The following is a 22,428-nucleotide window of genomic DNA, read 5'->3' as shown; positions in this document are numbered from 1 at the left end:
TCGTATATATATATATATATATATATATATATATATATATAGCTTCCTTAATCCCCTGTTGTTATGCTCCTACTTCAAAGGGCCGTGCAGAGTGAGGCTTGACTATGGCAACTCGAGGAGTAGGGATCTTCCTTAGCGATATCACAAACATCTAAGCACACAACTCGCTGGTTGGTTCCGAAAAAGACTCGGGTGGTCGGGTTCTCCTGACTGCGCGAAAACGTTACTGCGTGACTTGGCCGCATATTGCGCGTCACCAATATTCAGTCGTACGTTGGTTACTTAACGTCTCGCCAAGCAGCAGTATATATGCGGCGGGGCCCCTTAGAGATTGCTGTCAGTCGCGGCTGGCGAATGACGTCACATATGCCAGCGTACTTGTTACGTACGCCTGGCCGAACAAGCTTCCCACCACTCCCGATTGCACGCTGTGGGCGAGCATGGTGTAATTTCGCTTTTCTGTGAGCGTGCATACGCGGAGGGTTTCTTTTGGTCTTACGTATTCAGTTCTGCCGGACGTACCATTTGTGCAGCGAAGTAAGTGGGCGGCAGGTATAATATGGTGTGACGCAGCTGTGGGAGCGGGAGGTGGCCCCAGGCGCGACAGACAGCCGAGCAGTGCGAGGTTTCCACGGTCGTCTGGTGTGCTTCTGTCACTGACGCGCGTTAGAGTACGCGCACCGATGTGCCGTTTCCTTTTGGCTTATTTCCTTCCTGTTTTTACTGTGGGCACCATCGGCGCATTCACCAACCCACCAACATAACGGCCGATGCATATCTTTGGGCCGCGAAAACAAAACTGGGTCACCGCGAGCTCCGTACTATACATGGAAGCTTCCAGCCGTTTCTAAGCTTTCCCCTCTCTATTCGTGTATACGTCACAGGCACGCGCATGCAGTGGAACGCGAGAGTTGCGTAAGAGATTGACACAGCTGAGCAGCAACGAATGAAGCGACCGCTCGCGTGGAAAAGTGCGAAAGCTGGAGGCGGGGATGCCTCGAATAAAAAAAAAGGGGGCGTGGGTTCGTGCGGCCGCAGAGTATATATGCTGACCGTGAAGAAGCATTTGCACACGCGCCTGAAATTGCTTAACTTTTAAAGAGCGTGCTCCCAGCGAAATGAGTGAGTACAGGAAACTTCCTCAAATTTTGTTCCTGTATACGCGCCTCTCGTTTCGCTAAACGCCGACGACGAATGTCATTGTTGCATCCTCGCCCATTGCACTCTCGCTCGTCGGTCGAGTTGAACGCGCTGCTAGCTGCTTCGCTTATCTGGCGGCCACGCGAGTCGATTCATTGATCGCTCAGGTTATTGCACGGATAACCCGATGGCTAAGGTTCTCTCAGTGACAATGACGCTGTGCACGCTGCTCAGAACGAAGTACGGGGTTCGATTCCCTGCCTCGATGATTGCGTTCCGACAAGGAGGAACTGAAAAAATACGCTCGTTGAGCCCCTGTCAATAGGCGGCGTCTTTCATATTACACACCTGTCTCATTGCTCATCCGGCTGCGAGCCCTTGCTGGACATTCAGAATGTACATGTACTTTGAATGCCGTTTCGCGCTGTTCGCGTGTGTATAGATTCGCGCCCTTCGGTGTGTCAGGATTGAGCCCGTTCAGGTTGCACTCTCGCATAAAATATGTGCTGCCGAGTTGCGCGTGCGTGTTGCGGACTCCGCGCCACGGTCATTCATCAAACCGCAATACGCGGGCGCCAGCTTATTAATTGAACTTCGTATACGCCGCGGTGGCATGTGGTAATCATGTACTCTTCGTGCCGTGCTCGCGCGAATCGCGTCGCCGTGCCTTTTGGGTAATGAATATTTATACACGAACCCCATCACGCGCGGCCGTGCTCAAATGGTCGTATATAAAGGGCTTCGACTGCGCTGCGCTTTCTCTCAGCTCTCTCTCTCTCTCACTCCCCCTCTCTCTCGAGCTGCCTCCGTTCGATTGACCTTTCAGCCGCGATCGATAGGGCAATCGATCGATTGATTGATATGGAGCGCCGCGTTTTTCTGCTTTTGGTGAAAAGGGTCGAAGAAGTCTCTAAATAAAGAGCGTTAAGTGAAAGTCGGGAGCGAGCGGCCTTTTCTGGCTAAACGGCGCGCACGACTATTTGAGTCTGCGCCATCGCACAAACGAGCCATGCAGCATTGGACTTGGGGCAAATGACCTATACCGTATTCACTCAAAAAAACACCTCTATATATTGAATTCTGAGAAATAAAATATTATAGTACGAATATATACGACTAGGTCGATCGATATTCAAAAGTTAATGATCGGGCCAAAAGTTAATGCGAATCCTCCACTTTGGAGTCCTCTATAGCCACTGCTTTTCATAGCTTTCATATTATTCCTCTGAGATTAGAGGCGAGGCGCGATCTCGGAGGTCACATTTTGCTCCGCGGTACGTCTATTTAAGGTCTACCGGGAAAAAAAAGAGAGTAAGAGGTTTACTTCTGGTTGAAAGCATGGGAGAGGCTGGTCTTCGAAATTTTCGAAATGAAATCGTTTACGCCAGCGTGCTCGCTTGTCTCCCAGATCAATAAAAAAAGATAGATAGATAGATAGATAGATAGATAGATAGATAGATAGATAGATAGATAGATAGATAGATAGATAGATAGATAGATAGATAGATAGATAGATAGATAGATAGATAGATAGATAGATAGATAGATAAGATAGATAGATAGATAGATAGATAGATAGATAGATAGATAGATAGATAGATAGATAGATAGATAGATAGATAGATAGATATAGATAGATAGATAGATAGATAGATAGATAGATAGATAGATAGATAGATAGATAGATAGATAGATAGATAGATAGATAGATAGATAGATAGATAGATAGATAGATAGATAGATAGATAGCACAGTAAGGCGGAGTTCCAGTGCTCGAACGTTGCGACACGAGGCAGTGGGGCCCTTTTGACGAAACGCAGCAGGAGTGGAGGGCTTCTGATGACGTCTGCGAACCGTCGTGCAGGGCGGGCCTCCGCATGTCAGTACCATCGGTACTGCACCTGGTGTTTCAATTCCGAAGGCAAACGTCACACACGTTCTATTGCGTCGTAATCGGTAAGCAGGTATTGCAGAATGATGTGCGCGATGATACGTAAGAGCAGTTTCTTTTTTCTCTTATGCGAAGCTTTCCGACCCTAACTTCTGCAAACTCGACGCACGCCTCATGTACAGTCTAGTTGCTACGCGCAGTCTTTTCTTTTTTCTTTTTTTTTCCCCTTCTTCTGCAAAAGTCAAAGTGAAACGACTTCTTCCAGCCACGGGGTCATCAATCGTGCAACGAACTTGAATCGTTGACCGTTCAGCAGTGGCTATTCAGGCATGCGGGAGTGCAACGAATCATCCTGCCGAGACATATTATCTTATAAATAGCGGCCCTGTGTTCTTTCATCGTTGCGAAACATTTAATGCGCAACGGAGAATGCACCTTTTAAGCTTCTTTGTACGTATACCATGCCGCTTGTTGATCGAGGAGGCAGATTTATGCGCTGGGCCGCTTTCCTTTGTATGTGTGATGCGTCTTTTCAAACCCTAATTTCGCTGAATCGCGCGCTTGCATGGCTCAGTTTCTCGCTGCGCCCACCGAAAGATTAATGGTATTGCGATCGCGACCTCTGTTTTGGCTGATGTAGGCGTATGTGCGCGCACTGTGCGAAGGCTTTTCCCCCGTAAGCGGGGTCAGTTTACGTACGCTGACTTTCGTTGCAAATTGCGTTTGTCTTTCCTGGCTTCGAGAAAGGTTGGGTAAACACTCGGGCTCGCGCAATCTTATATACAGGCGCGCTTTCGAAATGTCACCACTCCGCCCGCGGGATTTGCAGTTGGAGCGTGCGCTTATATCTGTTTTCAGTTCCCGCGATTAGGTCGGCAACGCTCTTTTTGTGTGTGATCTGTAGCGTTCGTTGACAACGGAGCGGTGTGCGTGTGTGTTTGTGCGTGCTTATAGTGACTATTTCAGCTTGCTTGGCTCTCTGTATACAGTGCGGTCCACTCTTAACTGGAACACCTAAGTGTAGAGCATGTGCAAATTTTCCCCTCTGGCGAGTGTATGACCGCCCGGCTTTGCAGCATATGGCTGGCGGTTGGTGGTGCTAGCACCATTCTACATGCACCTGTGCAGTGCACTAACATAGGTTCAGCCAGCATTCGCTACCATTTAGAGCGCCGGCAAAGTGAGAGCCGCGCATTAGTGTTAATTCCCTTCAACAGTGCACCTGCACTGTATGCGTATACGCTGTATTTGCGGTTCTATTGGTACGTTTGAATTATTGATAGTCGCTCGATGAATGCCATCGGTGAATGAAATTCGAACGGGGCAATTCTACTATATATAACGTATGTAAGAAAATGCGAATGTTTCGCATTGCGGAGACGACGTGCGCCGTCGGGCGTTGGCTTTATACGAAGAGCGGTGCTTATCGGACGTCGGAATATAGTCTTTATTCTCCGCGCAGTCGCCCACCTGAACTACATGTTCTCATTCTTCTGTTTGCATTTGTGCACCGTTCGTGTCTTACTTGTTCAAGGTAGCGAATTTTCAGAACCGTTTTGTTTTGCACGGGCAACGTGCCCGCTAACGCCCTTGTCCTTCCACTATATATATAAATAATCACTCATGCGACTTGAGTCGTTGCAATACAAACCGGCATGTGAACGTGGTGCTCGACTTCAGTGATTTTGACTTGGATGTTTTACTTTCGTCGTAGCTAGGTTCGTGTTATGGGGTATTCCCGCAAAAGTTGACAGTTAGAATGCGGATTTCTGCGCTTCCATACTCATTTCCATGCGATTTCCATTTTGTGTGGATTTCCATACGAAACCCATGCGGACGCTGCGTTGGTTTCTCTAGCGTCTGCTTGCGTCCGTATATATAGCTCGTTCGAGCTGTGCAAATAACGGCCGCATATATATATGTGTGTCATTCCTTAGGCGTGCACTGGGGAATCAGTGGGATAACTTGCATGCAGCACGTTTTAGGCTCGTCCATTTAGAATGATCGGTTGAAAATAAATTTTGTATGCGTACTGTATTCTTGTTTATGTGTCACATGGTGAACGTGTTAGTTATACCCTGACTCTATAGACTACTATAGTTTAATATAGCAGATGTATGCTGCACGTACCTACTGCGTTTATGACAGAACGAATAATTAGATTACCACGAAGTATGATGATGATCTGTTAATAAAATAAATTTGTATCACATGGGATGAAGCGTCACAAGGAACACTGGAAAGAAAATAATGTAGTCAACAAACTATGGCTGTCCCTATAAGAAGTTACACGAACATTCAACAACAACAACAATAATAATATTTACATAATACGCATACAAACGAAAAAAAAAAAAAGACTAACAGCATCTGGATGCATAGCCAGCATGGCTATAGTTGATGACACGTTGCAAAAAAAAAAAAAAAAATGTAAGTTCAACACCAACAGTAATTTGCCAGTACAATATCAATACGGTGACTGGTAGCTTCCAGAAGGCATGAATCTGTCTTGAGCGACGGTAGGTACAATATTTGATTGCTATTTAATCAGACTAGGTGTATTATTACAGATATTTACGACCCAACATCTTACGGCAGAGTTTAATATAGTGCTTCCGTTGCTTCGGTTTCCGGGCGCAACAGACACGCACGCACTTCGATGCGACTCAAACTCAAAACGCAGGTGTTCGCACAAGATATCGGCGCTCGTTAATTAAGTATAGTTCCGGGCGGTCTTATTCGGAGGCACAGCCCGAGTGTGCGCGCGCGGTATGTTGGAAGGGCACTGCGAAGGCCGAAGGAAATTTTGCAACGCGTGCCGGGGTATAACGTGTATAAGATTTTGCAATGTCCGAGCGGGGCAGCGGCGCGGTTGCGCGAAACACGCATAAAGCGTCTGGCATGGACGCGGTTCTTTTCCGAATGCATGAGCGAGCAGTGTCAGTTCTCTGGCATCTGGTATACCGCCGAGATTGCGCCCGGCAGGCTCTGTAATAAAGCGTTTCAGCCTCCTCTTCGACGATCGAGAGCGGTGTAATCGTTGCGCAGACCCTTTCTTTGGCTAAACCTAGCTGCGCACGTGCGACTGTAGAGTGCCTGCGAATGACAGCACATGGAGGCGCGGCGCTCAACTTACGTGTGGTATATATAGAGTTACTGCATAGGCTCCCTAAAGGAAGCCTATACAGTAATCATATAGTATGGTGAACTCTCGACATTTGTTTTGCAAGATGTTGCTTCCTTTCTCATATTCAATTTCCCTCGCTGTATACTGTGGGTTGTACCGTTGTTTGCACGGTGTCTGCCACAGCCTCCAACATATATAGCAGCGGTTAGCGTCTCTTTATTAATGCGAAAGCATTTATATGCACCATGAATCGGGAAAATTCGCCGTCAGTTGTTATGCGATGGTACGAAAACTCACGTGACCAAGTGATGGCGTCATGTTCCCGGCGCTGGACCTGCTGCGGCTCGCATTGCGAAATGCCACGGTGAACAGCCACGGCGTCGGACCTGGCCCACTCCCAAAATTGGATTAAAGTGGATCAAGTTTGATTAAGGTTTGTACAGATTAGAGCAAGGTAGATTAAGGTGGAGATTTAATTTAATGTGATAACTTAGACAAGTCTTAACGCTTTCGCATTGAAATTACGTAAGTGTATACTGAAGGTAATGTCAATTTTCGCCTCTGCCTTTGTGCCTGCAATGACGTAAGTTCCTTTGTAGGTTGTGACATGACGTTGGGAAGACAAAAACCGCCACGGCGTCGTCACAGGGCACTGGGGAACGAAACTATTTAAGAGAGTGTCGTTTAAAGCAACAAAAATAAAACAAGAACATGGTTGCAAGATTAGTTAGTGTTTGGTTGTACGCGACTTTCCTTGTATGAAGGGCCTTCGTTGATTACAGCTGCAGTGCCTCGTATAGCTTCTGGAGTTTGACGAGCCATTTCCCTCCCTGTAAGCCGCTCACGAAAATCTGGCCTCTTTTCTCTAAGCCGTGTGCACGTCTCGAGTTCTCGCTTGGTCTCCCTTTATTTATTTTTTCTCCCCGCTCATCTATAGCTGGAGGGCCCAGTGAGCCCGCTTGGGAGTCCTTTAAAACCTGAGATTGCAGATGCTTGCTTCTCATCGCGTGTAGCTGTCCTATGTGTAGTTGGATCTTCCGAGCTTGTTGCTACGGCGCTGAGCCTTTCTTTCACTTATCTCGAAGCTTGTCTTAGCTCCTTTTGGGCGGCCATACTTCTCTTTTGCTGTTATCTTATAGCAGCAGGGCAATGCCGTGCATCACAAGTTTGGCTGTGCTTTATATAATGTGCTGCTGGCGCTGTCGTCAGCGTGTTAATTTCTTTTACTCGCCTGTCATCTATCTAATCTATCTATCTTCGGCCGCCTACGGTCGAACGAAATTATGACGAAGTGCTTGAGGCTTCCGAAATCATTCGTTATACAGGTCACTTCGTTGTATAAAGGTCGCACACCGCACGTCACACAATAAATAGAACCGGGACAAATATTCCTTCGTTATACAGGTTATACCGTTATACAGGTAATTTCTTTGTAGAGGCCCTCGACATACGGAAAAGCGAAAATGGCCGATATGCGAGCTCAAGTACGGACCGATTCCACAGCATGCACGCTCAAGTTCTTGAACCGTCGCAGCCACTTGGTGACTGAAATTGGCAAGCGGACATCAACGCTCTGCGCGTTGATGCCGTGACCATCAACCTCCTTGGTGACCAAGGCTGATGGGCCTTTTCGCTTTCAGCGAGTCTTCAAAGGGGCGGGAGCGTGCGCGGTTAAATGTGTTCCGTATCCCCGTCATCGCCAGTTTTGAATTTCAAATGAGAGCGCAAGCGGCGTAAATACGACGTCTCGGCGGCGTGGTCGATCAGCGCCGTTCGTCACGCGAGTAGTTCGTCCTTTTTTAGGGATTGCCACGGAGACATGTTGCGCCTGTGATGCAATTAGTATTGCTTTAAAAAGTTAGCCTAGCGACTAACCCGAAAACGATCGACGCTCGATTGCCTTCTCGGGCTGTCTGCCACTATTCCTGCCTGCAACTTTCCTTCTTCTTCTTTTGTAAGTCCTCTTCGCTGCGGGACCAAGTTAATGATGCTTATTTTACTTGTAAATTACCTACTTAAGCCGGGTTGGGGGTGTCGTTCTTTTCGGGTTACCACTCTCTCGGACTACTTTGGAGGTTGCGCGAATCGCGCGATCGATTGCGCGGCGTGGCATAACGACTGGCCTGCGTCTCGCGAGTATTGTGGCGCTCACGGTCACTCGCCGACGTTTTCTTTCTTTCTTTCTTTCTTTCTTTCTTTCTTTCTTTCTTTCTTTCTTTCTTTCTTTCTTTCTTTCTTTCTTTCTTTCTTTCTTTCTTTCTTTCAAGTTTTATGTTGTCTAGTAAATCTTGGTGAGACCTAAGCAGCGCTGTATCGCGATATGAGAAGAGGACGAGACCAAGGCGATGCGGCAACGGCGTCAGGTTAAACTAAAGGGACTTTAGGTTAAACGGCATTACGTCTTCATCCTACTTTTATGGCGTGCCCCCAGTAACATTATACTTCCGCTCTCAGCCTCTGGCAGAAACTCGGTCGCGATTTAGGAGTGGAAGCCTATAGATGTCCCCAAATGCGAAGGGTGCATGCGTGTGCTGAGTTTTGAAGCACTCAGTTTTTCCCGTACAGGTGGGATTTGCTCGTTCTCTGTGGCGATGTAGCTCAGCAAATGAGACCGACGTCAGCTCGATGCCAGCGCCGCGTCCTTGACACGTCGGGCGCGATATCGACATCCCTGTGTGTCGTGGCACCAACTCCGTTCGTCCCCCCCCCCTTGCATGCCATAGCGCACACACGCACGCACGCCGCATTCGTGCGAATGCGCCCGAAATCCATCCGCGCGCGTCCACCATTCTCGGGACAAACAACCTCCTCCCGGTGGGGAGCCGCGGCGCGCGAAATGTGAGTCGCCAAGCGTTGTCTGGCAGTGGAGCATTGCCTGCAACGCCAGCGAAATAAAGAACGACGCTGTCGCCGAGTCAACGAAATCCCCCGGAGCCGTCTTTATCCGAGATGTGTGCCACTTGTTGTTCTATATTCTCCCGACTCCCTGCCTGTTTCTTTCTTTTCTCTGCTGACAGCGCGCTCTTCAACTTGGCACTCGGCGTTTCATTTCTCGCACCCACTTGCTGCGGGTTCTTCTCCCGATTCTCCGTCTATGTTTGTGCGAGTGCGATCGCGTTTTTGTTTCTTCTAGTATTTGCAGTCTAGTACATCAGTGCCAGACGCTAGCCTGCCGGGCTTCAGACTGACATATCGCTACCTCTTGGATGGCTCTTTCCTGCCTCCCCCTTTCATTCCTTCGTGCCGGGTAACCTTTTAGTCCGTCGTATACGGTACAAAATGCTGTGCTCTGCGTTTATTTAAAGGTCGCTCCTTTCGCCACCGTGCCCGAGAGTCGGAGAAGCAGCTTGGTGACGTTGGACAGTCTGCAGGCACGGCTTCTGGCCCGCATCCTCTTCTTCTTCGTCACTCTTGTCGCCACTTGTCGCGTTGTCGGGATGTCTCCGTGCTTGAGAGCAGCCGACACTTCGCTTCTTTCTTTCTTTCTGGTGGTGTATTCGTTTCTTCTCCTGAAATTTTCAACCACGGCTTGTTCTGAAGCACGGTGCGTGACTTCGCGGCGAGTACGCCCCGCTTCATCGCCTTGTCTCGCGCTCGCGATGTTACAATTCTTGGAACAACTGTAGCGATTTCGCTGTGACGAGGGTGCTCGAAATCGGAATAAAAATATAAGGAATTTGATGGCACGCAGGGGAGAACCTTTCTAAGGTTACTGCTCCGCGATGACATTTCTTTCTTTCGTTCTCCGTGCAACTGTATACTTTTATAGAGCAGTGACTCCTCCAGGATAGCGGTCGTATATATACCATATGCAATTAGAAGCGGTGAACGGACTAACACACTCGCACACACTCTCTCTCTCTTTATATATAAAGAGAGAGTGTGTGTTTGCGAGTGCGTTAGTCTGTTCACCGCTTATATATATACATGTATACGCACACATGGATACAAAGAAAAAAAAAGCAAGTAGCTGAGGAAGCGAACTGATGGTATCTCAAAACCGTTCCGATTTTAGCCAGGACTGCGAAAGACGCGATTGTCTTCTGCGACATTCATGCAGCTTACCCGGAGTTGAACAGTTGTGCCCCGTGAATAATTTTGTGATGAGAAAGAAAGAAAACGAGGTCTGTAGTACGGAGATTAAGAATTACGAGCCATGTTTTGAGGCAACAACAACAACAAGAATTACCAGACCCAGTTATATTATAGAGGGCCGTATCTGCAGATTCAACATGACGAAGGATGCAAACGGCGCGACAATCGGAACAGTCGGGTTACACGTGTTTCCCGCTTGTCCCGTCGTCCGTGGTGTTTTTCGCGTCGAACGCGATCGAATTGACCCGACTTTTGTACTATAGGCCGCTGTCGGCCTCCTGCATACAGAATAACCCAAGCAGATCCAAGTTCAGGCTGTGCGCATTCCCAGTGCTGCTCACTGTATAATATCATCTATCTTCCGGTTAACCTCCAAGCATTTCGCATCTCATATCTCTATCTCCCTCTCTCTCTCTATTGTGTGCGCGCACTAAGTGGCATGCGTTCGGCTCTTTGTGAAAGCTGTCTAATCTTAAGGACACATGTCGTCGAGTCTATTACGTTCAACTTCATGCCTTCTCTCTTTCTTCATAGGGAGCCTTGAACTTAACACAATTTCAAAAAGGAATTGACAAAAAGAAAGAAAAAGAAAACATTCTCGTTAAAATACGATTAACGAAACTGTGCGTCATTGGACTCTCGCATCACTTTGAGCTGAAAGGGTAGTTGGAAAGGATATAGTTCAAAGCCGGGGTTTCGGCAACACGTCCTCTTTCGGAACTTTGCTCTTTGCCTGTCACGCGAACCAGCGATTGGCCGCCGCCATTCGATGCGTGGCGAAAGTCCCCGGATCTGTCGTGGTCGGTGAATGGTCCTCGTCAAAAAGTTTCTTCGTAGAGGGCCGACTCTGACAGAGGCCTTTTATCGCCACCAATTTGTCTCTTTCGGCGTAAGCCTATACATGCCGTCGCGACGTGACTGTGGTACACGCTGTTCGATCGGATTAGCTGGACGCCGGTTGGATAAGACGTTGGCGCCGGACTAGATATGTTTATATAAGCCAGTGTGATTTGACGCCGCAACGATGTGTCTTCCTCCATCTTATTGATTCTTTTTTGGCTCCTTCACGTTCTCCAATGCAGAGGGAGGAGTGTGCCATGCAGTTAATTGTCTGCCGCTGTGGTCGATGGTTATTGTGATGTGACCTCTTACGACGGCTTTCCGCGTTTTATTTCTTCCCGTTTATCTCTAAGTTCGTAGAGTATTTTTGTTGGTGTATACAATATACGTACGTCTGCTCTGGTTGAACGATGCGCACTCCTGTTCGAAGCCCTATACGAAACGATTTGAAGATATGATTGCTGGCGCTTTTTTATTTACGAGCTGTCCTGTGGGTAGCTTTCCATACGTAGAAACGACGTGTTTGCGCATCGGCAACGTGATCATTTTTTAGAAGTATTGAGAAATGCGTGGCCTTACATGACTGGGCCCACAAGCTATATATAATGATGCACGGCGAGTATTGTACGGTGCGCGCTTCTTGTATTCATAAGAACGTCAAAAGAAGCTATTCCTTGAGTGATTCTATCACAGCCATTACTTAGCAAAGAGCGCGCGTAACATCGCGTACCATGCACATATATCCCACATACTCCGTCGTGTACATTGCTTTATTATCTCTCGATCTTCTCGTATCTCTTGGTATCTTATCCTTTTTCATAGTGTCTGTAGCTAAATGTCAAGTGCGTACGATGTGATGCAGGAGTGAATTCCAACCGTTCTGCTGAATGCGTGGAATATCGCTGAGTAAATTAAATTTCGGGCTTCTAACGTCGCGAGAAGGTGGGCTATAAAGGACGCCGTAGTGCAAGGCTCCGGGTTGATTTGATCACCTGGTCACGGTTCTCTAACGGGCAATGTATGCTACACGAGTGTTCTTATCTTCTTTCTTTCTTTTTTTTCGTTCTAGCTCACCCATCTATATATATATATCGAGACGTCTTAGCCACTGATCGCTACCGCGGCGTTTGTAATATCGTTCATTATTTCGGTTTTAAAACTTTGTTTCTCCTATAAAAGCCTAAACAGCGAAGAAAAAACACAAACGAAAGAACAATTCTGCGTTCGATTTACCATGTGTGCTTTTGCGTCACTACTTTGCCTTCGTTGTTGGGACATTCACCTGGATTGTGACCAGATTTACAAAACGCGCATCGCGTTTTTTTTTCTTTTTTTTTTTCCTTCTCTTCCGCTCGATTCTTGTTTTATTTTCTCCCTTGTCACGTGTTCCCGACACTCTGCAGGATTTGCCCAACACTGTTGGTTACACACCGCGCATAACATTCGTGCACGTGTCGGCGCTCGACTAGTAATAAGCTCGCGCGCGCGTATCACGCGCTGTCGTACGCCCTCGCTGGTATATAGACACGATGGCGCGTTACAGTGCGCCGGTAAACGGCGCACTCGTCGCGTACACCCGCGCGTAGCGTCACGCTAAAAGGAGCGACGTCGTGTCTCGTCGTCCGCGCACCGGACCGCGTCCATTTAGGGGGCGTCCCCAGACTGCGGCGGAGATTCACTCCACTGCGCCTCCCTTTCATCGCTCTCCGCGCGCTTGCGTCACCATGGCGTATATACGAGCCGAGCTGTCTGTAGTACAGCGGCCGTATAAAGCTCGGGCTGGATGGAGGAGGACTGCAGATTCACGACCCATTCTTTCCACTTGGTTCTTATGCTTCTTCTTTGTTTTTTTTCTTTTATACCCCCCTTTTTGTTCCTCCCTCGGCGACCTGTTGCTAGGTGGCTTTTCGCGTCCTGCTGATGATGCCATTCTTCTTGCTTGCTTGAGCTGCAGAGCTCTGCTCGCTGCAGGCACTTGCGGACTTCTTCTTGTTTAAGTAGATTCGGCTGCTTACATAAAAGAACTCTCGCGGCCACGAGCGCTCACACTGCAGACGACGGCAGCGGCCGCGTATAGGCGGAGTACGAGGATTATGGAGACTGTTTCTCAAGCTGGCCCGTGTTTCGTGACGACGACGACGACGTTTCATCGCGCGTGGAACGCAGAGCGCTTGAATGACGAAAGGGGACTACATGGAACGGACTTTTTTTTTTTCCTTTCTTTCCTTTTTCTTTCTTTCTTTCTTCCGAGCAACATTGGTCGGATTCAGTGAAGCATTATAACGTGGGTGGCAGCGCTGGTTTAAAATTGCTTCGTGTCTTTATTATTCCCAGCCTCGTCGTCATCGTCTAAGAAGGAAGGTTTGTGCGGAGCATGCACGAGCGCGCTGATTGGTTATAAATTGCTATAGTGCAGAGCGCCGCGCGGCCGCCCTATTAGTTATTCTTGCCATTTCCTCTCGAAGCCTGAGACACGGGTGACTGTGTTACGTAATTATTAAACGGAGGGCGATGAAGGATGGAAAGATACGAAAGAAAAAAAAAAAGGGGGGGGGGGGCGGAGAACCAGGGTTGATTGCATGATAGGAAAAGCCTGCAAGAAATACGCCTCTGCAGTGAGTCTTCAAAGCCGTGCGAAGGGTTTCCTTTCTGATTTCTTTTAAATCGTTATTTTTAGTTCGATACGTTCTTGCCGCTGCACGTGCTTGTTCGCTAATTGCTTCGAACAGGCGCGTCGGCAAATTAAGAGCGGTGGCGCGCCCCGGCCGCGCTTTCTTAATAGCTTTGGCACGTATGCACGCACGCCTGCACCTTTCGTAACCCGAAACCTTGCCCTGGATTGCCTCATTAGAACCGGAGACGATCGGACCGGCGCGATGAACTATACATGCATGCGCGGTCGACGACAAAATGCAGTTTGCGTTATTGAGTTAGTCGTGCGCCCTCTGCGCTTCCAGTATTATATAGTTCGCTCGCGCACCGGTAATTATGACCTTCTGTTCTTCATCTGGCTCCTAACGAATTCATGCTATAAACTATGCGATAGCGAACGCGGCTTTAACGATGCGCGTAATATTAACGTGTCCGGCCGTGCGTACGTACACCTCGCGCGAGCCGCTTGATCGCGTTATATATATATCCCGTGGCCTTCCGAGATGTACGATTAGCTTTCGGTCCCACCGCCTTTCCACCAGGCGGTAAACTCTCGTCTGAGCTTAACATCGCTATAATACTGATATACGCGTCCTTTTAATACTGCTCCGTAAGTTTTAAGAAAGTCGACGGTACTTGACGTCGGTCGCAGCTCCTTGCTCCGTCGACATCGCGTCCCCTTTTCTTTGCGCGTGCATTATACGTGTACGTGGCACGATATAATACCTCCTGATTGTTCTGCGTCCTTCTCGGCGCACATAGCTGGCGAAACAATGTCAATCAAGTAAAGGTCAACGCAACCTCGCGGCGGCGGCGGCGTTCTTTCGCGTTCTGTAGCCTTTTGAGCAATGTGCGAACAATGACACCCTTCCTTTCATTACCTCGTTAACTATATTGTTAACTTCGTTAACTATATTATACAAGAACCTTACAAGAGGGAACTCAAGCGGTGGCGTCTTCGGGAGCTGCGAGCTGTGCGGTTTGCAGCCAGCACGAGAGTGATGGTTGGTATACGTCGATTTGCCTAAACTTCGTTCTTCTGGCTTTATAAACGGCTTCGGGATATCGCAAACTGATCATTTTGAACAAAGCATTGCGCTACAGATAATTTCATAAACATTATTAAAATCGGCCGACGGAAGGATTCGAACTCGGGACCTCTATACAGCACAGAATTAAGCCCGTTATTGAAACCATTACACCACGCGTGGACAAGCGGAACCGCTGCAAGCAGTAGCGATTGTGCGTGCATGTTCGCAGTATCTTATTGCCTTCTGCATTTAAAAAAAAAGCATAGATTGCTTTGAAAGTTAGGTCAGTGAAAGCAGATAAAGTGTAATAAACGAAGCCACAAGAACGTCTGGATGTATACAAGCACGAAGACCAGACAAATCCATATACTAACCATCATTGGCTGAACGATCACAGCGCCAGCAGAGTTCCCTCTAGTAATTATTGTATGAAACTCTATGCTTGTGTGTGCGACGGGCAGGGCGGCTAAACGCCGTGCTTCAAATGCAGCGAGAATCTGCGGGCTGATGGCTGGGCCAACCTGACAGAAGTGTATATCTGATACCTCATGCAGCAACGTGTGTGTGTTCTTTCACTTCCCCCTCCCCTTATCCTTCTGCGAATGCGTGTTCTGACGCGTGTAATGCACACTGATTATACCCGTTGTTAGCTGATCAATGTTTGTCTGTTATCTCAGCGCGCGGGCGTGATATTCAAACACGGGCGACCTCGCGCGACCAATTAATTACGCTTCCGCGCACCCTTGTTTACATTGGAACCCGGCCCGCATTGCGTTTGATGGCGCACACGAGCTGCTTATTAAGCAGCTTTGGGCTCTGTGTGTCTCTATGCAGAAGCTCTCTGCGACGAGTTACGTTCCCTTACGCTCGTTGACAGACTTTCGAGCTTATATACAGCTCTATTTGCCTAGCATGTGACGCATCTTCATCTTTCGTTTCGTTATTATACTTGAAGTCAAGTTAGCTTATTCGACGAGGAGATGTACGGTTAGCGCATACCTAAGCCTCTACATAGAGTGGATCTGTGCGCTTTGTACCGTGTAAACTCAATAACATTCAATGCAATGCATATCACAGACAAATAAATAATAATAATAATTTCACTGAATCAATCAATCATTTATTTACCGTGCCCAGGAACAACCCTAAGGTCCGAGTGCTGGCGCACGCATACATTAAAAGTAATAACAGTAATAATAATATTTGTTTATAAAAGCAGGCACTACAGTAGGATATTAAGCGCTAATCTTCTGCAACAGCAAAATGGCCACTATTACTGTGGGTAGAGTCTTGACAAGCCAGAAAAGCCGCAGACACTAAGGTTGCACCAGCGCGCCCTGACGTCATGCATTTTGACAGCGCCTATACTCTGATCTGGTTATGTATGGGCTTATCGTTCAAAAATTACTATATACGTATTACGCTCTAAAGGAACCAAGAACTCAACCTGGAAAGTTTTGATAACTTCAAAAAAAAAAAAAAAAACTTCGAAAATCGTGACGGCACACTGACACGACAGCGCAGATCCTTCAGCATAGGAGAAAAAAAAAAAAAAAAAAAAAAAAAAAAAAACAAAAAAAACCTCGGCCTTACTTTTCTCCACGAGCGGTCAATGCGTTTCTGCCAGCTGAATTGAAATATGGTTAGCAGCTATACTTTATTATGGTTAAATATTGCTACACGTAAATATTGTAAGGTGCGCAAGAAAATACGAAGCGCGCATCTGCAATAGAAAGGGGTCCGAGAGCTTTTATATGGCGCGTAAGAAATAGTTGGGTGACTAGTGTGGTTTTCGGCATCTTTCGTGCAGGGTCCGAAGCAGTTGTTTTTCTTGGCTAATAACATTTTGGGACATAGCCGGTCCTCTCGGTGGCCAAACGTACCGTCTTTAACTGCTAATAAAGAAAGAAGAGGCACTCACTTGAGTTTAAATTAAACGGTCACTCAGACATACAGAAAGGAATCGCCCATGAAACGTGACCAGGGTTTCGTCGGCCGATCCTACGACGACCTCGTTGCGCCTTCGCGCCCCTTCGTTTTCCTTTCAAGTCGCAGCGCTTATCAGGGGGGCGAGGCCGTTTCTTTCACCATTGAATAGCTCTTTTCGCTTCCATTCGTATATGAATGAACGCGAATGACGCCGGGACCGCGTAATCTGTCATCGTCGGTTTCATTGCACCCCCTCCCCGTCCCTCTCTCCCCTTCTCCCCCCCCCCCCCCCCCGTTATGCATCACACGCACAACCCTTTGGTAACCCGCACACGCTGTGCCGTTGCGCGCCGTCGCCGCCCCTATTCACGTCAAAACGCGTTAAAATGACGAATCGGGTCTCGCGAACGAATGCGCGAAACGCGTCAGCGTTGAGGCGGAAACAACAGCACGCGGAAGCACGCGGTGTGTATAGGATATAACGGTGCGCGTCGCACGCTGAGTCGTGCATTATATGCGGTCTCTGCAGGCGAGGAAGACGTCGGGTAGACGTCGACCTTGACGCAGCGCGGACAGATTGAGTGCCCCATTCGTCGCTGCCGTGAGGACCGCGGCGTTTCTCTAAACGCGCGGTTATACTGCGGGAGGAGGAAGATGGCGGCGCTGAAATACGCCGGGCGTCCAACGAGCGCTCGAGGACAGCGAAGGAAAAAACAAAAGAAGAAAGACCGAATGAGCAAGCGCATTTCTATATAGACGCACTACTGTGTCCATTCGGACACCGCTTGTTTCTTCTTCTGCGGTGTTCCTTTGCCGGACGTCGGTCGGCGTTGGTGCATTTTGCGAAAGGAGAATCGGAACGTTGGGGTTTCGTCGCTCGGAAGGTGATGTTTCGTCCGATATCTCCCTCAAGCTTATTCGGCGTTCGTTCGGCGTCGTCTTTCTTTCGCATTCCCCCCATTTCTTTCTTTCTTTTTTCGAGTCCATTTCATGCTCTATTGTAAGCCGAGCCGCCATCTCCATTGGAGCCAGTTGCTAGGCGCCGAGACGGTCCACTCGCTGTCGTCAGGGTGTCGGGCTGCCGTGCCGGGGGGAACTTGCTTTCAGCTGTATCGGTATAGGTGCTGCAGGTAGACGTTTCGCAGCAGTTATAAAGCACGTGGTGCGCGTCGGTGACAAGCTCAGTTATGCCCTAAGATGAAGAGAGATCGGTGCACGAGGTTCAAATACGGTTTATACGTTGAAGTGGGTAACTCCGGATTAATTTTGTCCACGCTGGATTCTTTCACGTGTACGCAAATCTGAATACACGAGCGCTTTTGCATTCCGCCCCCATCAGAATGCGGCGGCCGTGACCAGGATCGAACCCGCGTTTTCTTGCTCATCTAGCAGGGCGCCATAGCCAATGATCATAGCCACCGTAGCCAATGATGAGTTAGTGGAGGAGAGATCATAGGCAACGACACCTGTGAGTTGGGAGGGAGGCCAGCACACGGTGCCGTTATACGCAGTGCCGTTTTGTGACGCTCACCGGCGAATGTCGTGCAACATTCCCACGTATTTCATTTTATTGCGATAGCACTTATATGGACACTCCAGGCGAATTTCCGACGTCGGCGTCGCCGTGACGTTCCGTATAAAGTCGAAGTGCGGTAAGATCGCGGCCGCGCGCCGTGTGCTGTAGGTGCGAGGGAAAGCTTGCGAGGGTGAGCCGAGACGGATGGCGACTTGGTGTGGCGACGTCTTATCGCGAGCGCGAGGGATGAAGGTGGAGAGTGTGCGCGCTCTCTTCTCACGCGCTGAAGGTGGGGGAGTGGTGAGATATGCGCGCGCTAGCAGTGGGAAGGAGAGCGCGGCGGCAGGCGGGCCCTATCTTGGAGGTAATCTGCGCTGGGTTCGAAGGCTAGGCGGCCCTATAGATATAGCTGATGGCTTCGTGTGCGGTGTGTTCTCGCGCGCCTAGTTCGCATTGAAGCGAGAGGTTGCAGGTAGGGGAATTCGCTCGCCTCTGCTGCCGTCCTTAATCACGCCAGTGTTCTGACAGCGAGCTAACGTCCGCGGTCGTCGAACGAGAGATGTCCGTGTTTGCCTGTGCGCGCGTGACAACTTGCTTGTTAATTTAGTTAGTAAGCGAAAGTTTACAGCAGTTTATGCAGCTGATAAAACTATTAGCCTTACTTCGTAAAGCTGTCTGATGAATCAGTACTTCGCGTCTCGGGCAGAACTGCGACTTTTTTCTTCGTTTTCTTTTTGTTAATTCAGTTCGCAGCCTAATTCGATTTTACGCGCCTGACTGTTCTTGCTAATACGGGCCCGTATTAAAAGAAAGGAAAGAAACAGTTCGCGTACGTGTACAGCGGTTCGTTAAAAAAAAGAAATAACAAAGCCGACTAATTGTGGTCGCGAACATATATTACTGAAGGGCGCTGTCCGATAACAAACATTTCCTGGAAAGCTTCGCAAATTTGACGTTCGGTTTTGAATTTAATGACGATCTTTTCTTGAGCATTTTACGTTCTGGCATTCATCGCGGTTGGCAACTGAGACAAAAAAAAAAAAATCTCTCCGCCAACGATCCGCGGCACGTATCGCTTTTGTATTACACATGTCGAGACTCGGTATAGTGTCGTTTGAACGTTTGACAACGGTACATAGGCGTAACGTGAGCGCTCTGTGTGCCCGCACAGTTTCTCCCCCTGCTCACGGCCCTCTCGCCCTACTCGTACAGGTGCGGCAAGACGAGCTCATCGGCGGCGGCATCCGACGAAGCGTCCTCGGTGCGCCAGCTGCTGCTGAGCGGCGGTTCCTCGTCGTCCAGCCTCGGCTCCTCGTCGGCTCAGGACAGCGGCTATGGGCTGCCCTTCTGCATGGACGATGACCAGACGACAGAGACCGCCGCACCGCCCGAGGTCAGTCTCGTTCGCCGCAATTTCGATCGATCGATCCTGCAGTTGCATGGTTGATCCAGCCGTGTAACGAGTCAATCGGTCAGTCATTCGGTAAATGGCGCAATCGCTGATCCTGCTAACCAATAAATCGGCAGCCTCCGATATAATGAAGGAGCCGGTCGATCAATCAATCATTCATTCAATCACTCAATTGAGCAATTGAAGCAAGTTGGCGATTCGGGCAAGTTTTCTGAAGCGCAAGGACGGTATAGTATGTATGTCGGAACAAAAACGCGTCCTGTATTTTATATTCTTCAAAAAAATCATACATGAAAATTAATCAATCAATCCAACATTTTTGAGGGCGTTATAAATATCATTAAGAGTTGCATTGATAACAAGGTAACGAGAATGGCAGTTGGAGGGAACAGGATTGCAATGATCGACTAAGTGATGTTCTTCTTCTTTCTGGGGTTTTACGTGCCCAAACCAGTTCTGATTATGAGGCACGCTGTAGTGGAGGGCTCCGGATTAATGTTGAATGATTACATCGAAGGAGCGGCCTGCATGGCATAAAAACGGCCGATGCTTATCTTTTAGAAGGGAGGAGTCGGTGAATCGAGCAATCGATCAAGCAATGTGTTGATAATGAAGTTAACGCCGAGCAGCGTTGTTTCGTCATTATCGTTTTCTGCATAACGAAGTATATACTCGCGCGAGCTTATTTCGTGCTGCTGTGACGAACAGTGGGCTGAAATCTCCCCTGGATACCACGGATATATAGCACAGTCGACATGAAGCAATGCTTCGCAGCGATCGATCGACGCTGACGAACCGGTTAGCGTAACTCGACACTGTACCTGTATAATACGCGCTCATTACCCAACATGCGAGGCGCTCCGTATACGGAGCCGCCACGCCGACGTCCTATACGCGCGGGTCGCGACATCATGTAATAAACCATTGCCGCGAGTCTGATTTCGATTTTCGGCCCGCATATATCGCAACGCGATTCTCCGAAATAGCGACTTAAGACGACGAGGGGCCGACTCGATCCAAAGTTGGTTCTTGAGAACTCGCGCCCTCGCTCCTGTTACATATGTATATACGTATATACATGCGCATCATCCGCGCGTCTGTGCGGCATGATATGCGAGAATTCAAAAAAGATGCGGAGGGGCGTCCGCGCCAACTCGACTGCCCTTTGCGAGCGGTGAGAATCGCTCTCGAGGACGTCGTCCCCGGTTAATGTTAATTGGTTGCGAATTAAAGAGTTTCACAACACCCAGCGGAATGCATGCAGTTCCTTTTGCGAAACTTGGCTCCCTCGAGCGAGCCCGCGAATCTGTCTTGTGTAGCGCAGCTGTTGTCGAGAAAAGGCCTTCCAGTGGTGTCGCCGACGTATCTCTTTCAGACACCTCTGGCCGCGCTGCCGCTATACTCTTTTTTCATCGTTATTTTCTCTTATTTTTCTTTTTTTTTTTTTTTACTGGTGCGCTTGTCTATGGGCATACCCACCAATGTCAATGGCGAGCTTGATATTGGTTTATAGTATAGTAAAGTGCACAAGGTTATTTGCTTTCGCCACTCTATATATAAAGCACTATAAAGATGAGCGTGTGAGCGCCGCGCATGCTATGTTTACGTGCATGCATGGTCTCGCGATAAATCGCCGGCACTTTCAGCGACGACTTACACGCGCATGCGCCGCGAGAGCGCAGTCTGGCGCGCAGATTATGTGCACGCACGTGCGCGCGTTCGTGTTGCCGCGGCTTTCTTTTTCTTTTCGTTAGCAACAGCCGCGCGCTCGTTGGAAGAGTAAACTGCATGTCGCGAGCTGTGTAACTAAGCGCGTAATAACGCCACGGTATAGATCTTCGAAGACACTGAGGAGGTCACGTGGAGAGTATATGTATGCGCTTGCTCTATCCAGCGCGGCTGCTGCTAATTGCGACCGCATAGTGCGCGCGCGCACGGCGTTCGATTAATTGTCCGCCACGCACGCTATCGCTTTCGCGCGGCCGGAGATTATTAATCGCGGCGCTGATAAATCAGGTGCAGCTAGCCGGCTAATTCAAAGCGATGACCTCCGTCTCCTCTTCCTCTCGCGCGCGTGCAGGTCGTCGCGCGTGTACACTTTTCGTTAAGAGCAAGCTCGCGACCCCCGCGCGCTCACGCAGCTGGCTTTTCGCAACGCGTCGCGGTTCGCGGTCCGAGCTTCCATTTCAGTCTGCGTGGCGCGAGGATTACCAGCGGGCTGTCAGACGTGAGCGCTCGGAAAAATTACGCCGCAACACCTGCGCGCGCGGAGGAGTCGCAGTTTTCGCTTTGTGCAGGTATATATCGCGGCCGTCCTGTCTCGCTACATAGCAACCCGCGGTGCGACGCGCTCTGTGGCGAAATAGCGTTTGCGAGAAAAGCGATATCGAAATGCACTTAAGAGGTATTTCTAGACGAAGGAGGCATTGCGATCTTCTATATTGCGAAGCAGTCGCTTTTGTTTATATGTCAGATGGAATCGATGCAGCTTTGCTGCAGCCAGGTTGCGTTTCTTGCTGGCGTTCGTTTGGTAACCGTCGTTTTATGTGAGGCTGTTGTAATTGTGTGCTCGTAAGAAAATTGCTCTTCGCTCGGGTCGGGTTATTCTGGTACACGGCTGTTGATTTGGCAATGGTTTATGACAAATGTTTCTATGAAATCTTTCAGCTAGCTGTTCGAATTGTTTGTCCCCAGATAAAAGGCAAGAAAAAAAAAAGAAAAAAAAGAAAGCACTTTTCAGACAAACGTAAAGAGAAACTATGGCCTCCAAACTGTGCGATGGGCCAGCGGTTTCGG

At 48.7% G+C, this 22,428-nt stretch overlaps 1 protein-coding gene across 1 annotated transcript in view; it reads left to right on the top strand.

The window, feature by feature from the left end:
• The window catches only part of LOC119442250 (growth factor receptor-bound protein 14), a 191,432-nt gene that overhangs the window by 80,024 nt on the left and 88,980 nt on the right, over positions 1–22,428 (top strand). The window contains exon 3 of the mRNA XM_037707056.2: positions 19,434–19,614. Coding sequence (XP_037562984.1) covers positions 19,434–19,614 — 181 coding nt within the window. The remainder of the gene's footprint in view (positions 1–19,433; positions 19,615–22,428) is intronic.

The sequence above is a fragment of the Dermacentor silvarum genome, chromosome 2 (assembly GCF_013339745.2).
Source record: "Dermacentor silvarum isolate Dsil-2018 chromosome 2, BIME_Dsil_1.4, whole genome shotgun sequence".
NCBI lineage: Eukaryota > Metazoa > Arthropoda > Arachnida > Ixodida > Ixodidae > Dermacentor > Dermacentor silvarum.
The sequence above is the reverse complement of the archived record's forward strand: the minus strand, read 5'-3'. Positions and strand labels throughout refer to the sequence as shown.